Source organism: Gossypium hirsutum, chromosome D10 (genome assembly GCF_007990345.1).
Source record: "Gossypium hirsutum isolate 1008001.06 chromosome D10, Gossypium_hirsutum_v2.1, whole genome shotgun sequence".
In the NCBI taxonomy this organism is placed as follows: Eukaryota; Viridiplantae; Streptophyta; class Magnoliopsida; order Malvales; family Malvaceae; genus Gossypium; species Gossypium hirsutum.
Window position 1 is genome coordinate 16586273 of NC_053446.1, and position 4773 is coordinate 16591045.

At 30.2% G+C, this 4773-nt stretch overlaps 1 protein-coding gene and 1 long non-coding RNA gene across 9 annotated transcripts; both read right to left on the reverse strand.

Moving 5' to 3' along the window:
* Positions 1 to 715: 715 nt before the first annotated feature.
* LOC107914449 (factor of DNA methylation 1) lies at positions 716 to 2176 on the reverse strand. 8 transcript variants are annotated; one of them, XR_005919184.1, is made up of 4 exons: positions 2120 to 2176; positions 1926 to 2017; positions 1508 to 1568; positions 716 to 1399 (listed from the first exon to the last, which is right to left on the reverse strand). XR_005919184.1 is itself a non-coding variant. In XM_041102117.1 (3 exons), exons 1-3 carry the CDS (start codon positions 1929 to 1931, stop codon positions 1017 to 1019), a joined length of 276 nt encoding a protein of 91 aa, XP_040958051.1. In that variant the 5' UTR covers positions 1932 to 2017; the 3' UTR covers positions 716 to 1016. The 8 variants fall into 8 exon arrangements, 1 of the variants encoding a protein (XP_040958051.1); XR_001688867.2 differs by having other exon boundaries at positions 716 to 1214; positions 1328 to 1568; XR_001688862.2 differs by lacking the exon at positions 1508 to 1568 and having other exon boundaries at positions 716 to 1214; positions 2133 to 2176.
* A 906-nt stretch (positions 2177 to 3082) lies between these two features.
* Positions 3083 to 4306, reverse strand: LOC121222157 (uncharacterized). The gene is made up of 2 exons (XR_005919187.1): positions 3974 to 4306; positions 3083 to 3679 (listed from the first exon to the last, which is right to left on the reverse strand). It is a non-coding gene; the product is annotated as an uncharacterized lncRNA (long non-coding RNA).
* Positions 4307 to 4773: the final 467 nt, after the last annotated feature.

Below are 4773 nucleotides of genomic sequence, written 5' to 3' on the forward strand. Positions count from 1 at the left end.
TGAATGGAATGGAATAGAACTATAATAGTATTCTTGTGTTTGGTTGAATGGAATGATGTTGTAATAGCATAAGGAAAAAAATTAAAATGACTAGAATACCCTTAGCAGAATTTTTTTTAGGTAAATGATTATTGTTATTATTATTAAATTTTAATAAGATTATTAATATAAATAATAAATAATTTAATCATATTTTAACATAATTATTATTAAATATAATTTAATAAAAATATATAATTTAATAAAATTCTTAATATTAAATATTCTTATATGAATTTACTAAAATTATGTAATACTATAAAATATAATTTAAAATAATTATTATTAAATATAATTTAATAAAAATATATAATTATTCTTATATGAATTTACTAAAATCTTAATGTATAATACTATAAAATATAATTTAATAAAAATATATAATTTAATAAAATTCTTAATATTAAATATTCTTATATGAATTTACTAAAATCATAATATATAATACTATAAAATATAATTTAAAATAATTATTATTAAACATAATTTAATAAAAATATATAATTTAATAAAATTCTTAATATAATTATTCTTATATGAATTTACTAAAATTATAATACATAATACTATAAAAATAATATTTTTATTTCACACTGCTAAAAACCATATCAAATTCAACTTCTTTTTTAATCATCTCATTTACATTCTTACCTTAAATGACCATACAAAATTTAAATGACCTAACAATGGACACACTTTAAATTATTTTTGAGTTCAAAAACATTAACAAGAGAACTGTTCATAATGTTTGATCAAAATGTTAACATAATCATATTTGAAAACCCAATCTAATAACCACAGTACATACTTTCTCCTAAAACTAAAATCTTTGAAACTTCTGCCGAATAAATAACATGATGTTCACTATAAGAAACTTCAACTACAAGCATACTACAATAAGTTAATACAAAAGAGTTCTTTCAAATCTGTTACCACTGCATTATAAATCTCTTCACCCCATTCCAACTTTAGATTTGTTAGTTTCTCCTGAAAATTGGATGCCAATCTGGATTCTTCAGATTCTCCTGCCATGATGAGTATAGAGTAGTGGCCTGAATTTCTGCTTCATCAGGAGGAAATCGCGACTTACAAGTGTCATGAAAAGTCTTTGGATCAAGCTCTTTCATTCTCTTTAATCCAATATTAGTGCGAATACCCAACAATTCTGGCAAACCCTTCATAAAAAAAAAAGAACATTGATTTTATGACCAGTTGCTTGAGTCTGCATAGTAATCCAAGGCTTAGGCAAACGTAATTCAGTCTTAAGCCAAGATAAAGTAGGCAATACCTGAATTAGCCAAGATAAAGTAGGCAATAACTGAATAGTGATGAACACAAATTCAATTGGCATTGGTCCAAACTATGATAAAGATGAGCTACTTTTAGCAACTAGGAAAAATATGACATAAAAAGACATCAACTTAATATTTTTCCCATGAAGCAAAAAAAGAACATCGTAACACCATACATCAATGACAAGCAAGACCAAGTCATTTTGCCTCTATATTAATGGATTTTCCAGCAGCAATCTGAAACACAACTCCATAAGTTAAGCTATCATAAAGATACAATTATGGCTATAATAGTGCTACAGAGCTTTATAAACTTTAAAATACAGCAGCCAAGTACATTGAATAATAAACTTGAGCAAAAGGCTACAGAAGAAAAAAGCAAACTTTAAAATACAGCAGCCAAGTACATTGAATAATCAATGCCCATATTGATAAAGAGAAGGCCAACAACCACAATAATGAAGAGACATTTAAGCCATCTAAGAAAAAACATAAGCATCCATGTTAATCAGATTCACCAAGACCATGCAACAACTTATAGAAAGATATAGAAAAAAAACGCTTATAAAAACAACTAAACATGAAAAAAAATACCTGCATATATCGCACAACAGTACTAGTCTAATCAACAGCTCTCCTTTGGGTCAGCTTTCTCATTCTTTTCGCAGCAAAATTATCACCATGAGCTGAAAGAAAAATAAAAGAATTTTGTCAGAAATAAAATTTAGATAGCCTAACTTCTCTGAATTGTAACTCATCTAAACAGGCAGTTGAGAGTAGCCATAGACCTAGAGGGGTTACCAAAACATAAAGATCATGGTAGAAAATGAACATCTAAGTGCACCAAACAATTCTCCTCAGGCTCAGGGGGTAAAAACATGAAAGAAGAACAAGAAATGATCTAAGAAATATTGAGAGTTAGCTGTTAAGAACAATGAAAGATCAACAAGACTCACTCAAGTTCCTACCTAAGTGCATCAAACAATTCTCTTTTGGTCTGTTTCTCCACACCAGACGTGTTTAGGACCTTACTCTGCTCTGCCATTTTGATCGTTGTGTTCTTCAGCTCCTCCTATAGCAAAGAGAAATTGCAGATATCATATATATTGGAGGAGTGTTATAAGTCATTACTCTTCAAATTCAATGAAAGCAGGTTTTGTAGACAATATTAATTAATTATGTAATGTCAGCAAAGCACACAATCAATATCAACAACTTCAATGGAGACCCAAGAACTTAAGTTAACCATCATCTTTAACCAAGTTAGAACAATAAATATAATAAACAAATCATTGAAGCTTGATGGAGTCAATCATTTATAGAGATTATACGATAAGCGTATAAAATTATAACTAGTACCCACAAAAAAGAACAAAATCTTCTCTTTTATAACATCGTAAAGAAAGAGAGACTAAAAGGACTTAATTGCATTCAAACGAGGAATAAAGATTCATATTCAAGCTATTATCAAACGAGCTCAAATAAATAACATTAGTAAAATTGCAAAATTTCATGATAATACACAAAATTAACGGCCATTATCCCAGAAAATCGTTCAAGGAACTATTTTTACATAAAAAACACAGAGATAAAACCAGGTTGAATATAAAAGAGATTATTGAGAGACTAACATTGGCTTTTAGCTGATTTATAATCTTCAACCTGAGAGTATCAATGGTTCCATCATTCATCAATGACTCCAACACATCTTCTGGGGTTACTACTGATGATGACCCCATATTTTAATTTTCACCAAAAACTAAAATTGACAGATTGAATCCCTTCAATTCAATGCCTGAAAAAAAAGCAAAAACAAAAATACTCTTAGGGCTTCGTTAAGTAAAAATAAAAGTTGGGTACTTGAAAAAAGAAACAGAAGTTGACTAGCAGACGGTGGAGATTAGAAAGTTAGAAATGAAGATTAGAAAGTTGAATAGCAGACGATGGAGATTAAAAAGTAAAATGAATGACGAAGATGCAAGGCCATTGACGAAAATCTTACCTCGTAGAAGACGAAGAGTGGCAGAGAGAGAGGAAGAAAGATTGAAAGAAACAAACCAGACAGGACTCACCGTAAAGAATAATTCAACAACATCAATACGATTTAATCCGCCATTTGGAAATTCTAGGAGAAGATTTGGAAAAGAAGGAAACGTAGGAGAAGATGCTGAGGGCAAAAAATGGAAAAGAGGAAAGAAACGCAGACGGAATCCCTATTCAGCGCTTAAGGGAAGGAATGGCTATTACAGGGGCCTGAATGGAATCAGGCTATAATGCTATTACAGCCAACCAAACACACGTTCGGTGGTGGGCCAATTGAATTGGGCGGAATGCATTCCTATTGCCCCCTGCCAAATATGCTGTAAATGTTTAGAAAAATCTTTTAGGTTTGGTTTTCTTTCATCAAAATAATTTTTTAGGTCTTAGATTTTTGCTTTGAAGTTCCTTTCATAATAAAATATTTGATGCGTTTTTAGAGAGAAAATTAAAAGAAATAGATGATAAGGGAAGAGGGCAAACTTTGAGGAACAAAGATCATGAGTGGAAATTATATAAGGTAGCTTTAAAAAGAATTTTTTTTCTTTTTTGAAAAAAAAAAAAGAAATAGCTTTGTTGATGTCTTGGGAAGGGACAATACTTACCAAATACTTTGAGTTGGGCTACATGAAAAGGACACCTTCAATTTTTTCACTCTTCAGTCGTGGGTTGGGATAAATCTGGAAAAGTTCATGGACTCGTCACTTAAACTCAGTGTTTGAAGACTAGTTTTTCACTCAATATGGTTTCTTTTCAAATCTGGGAAAGTCCATTGATGCTTGGCCAGTTACAGTAGTTGTCTAAAGAATTGGAAGACCAATTGTGAGAAGGTGGATGGAAAGATGAAGCTAGCTTCAACATGGTGGTGCATCATTTGTGGCGAAAAGGAGTTGGAAATTGGAATGGGGGAAGAAAGTGGCGATGCTCGATGTTTTCCTTTTTTCATAGATTTGAATAAAAATTATTTTTATCTATTTTTAATTCTTTTAACCTTTAAAAAAAAGAAGAAAGAAAAAAGGAGTAATTTTGAAGTATAGGCTTAGATTATGTTAGGACTATATTAGAATGTGGTGAAAGGTGTTGGATTTCATGGTAATGTTAAATGATAATATGAAATGGTATGCAAATGATTTGAATATGATATGATTTTGTTATGTAATAACTTAATTATACTTGTTCATCTTATCTTCAAAGCATGATAGCATCACTGGGTCAAATTGCTCAACTTACAATTTTGTTTATTTCCATGCGCAAGTAACATTAGATCTTGAGGACTCCAGAAGTACAACAACGTCTAAGATTCATTTATCAGCTCAACAAAGCTTGTATAGCTTTTGATATATTTTATAGCAAGTTGGTCTGTACCTAGTGTCATAGCTTAGTTTTCTAACTTATTTTGATGTTC

Excerpts from the sequence above, each read along its gene's own strand:
- LOC107914449 (XM_041102117.1), bottom strand. Across the intron at positions 1,215-1,327 it reads CTTTATCTTGGCTAATTCAG|GGTTTGCCAGAATTGTTGGG; the intron begins GTATTGCCTACT and ends TTTTTTATGAAG.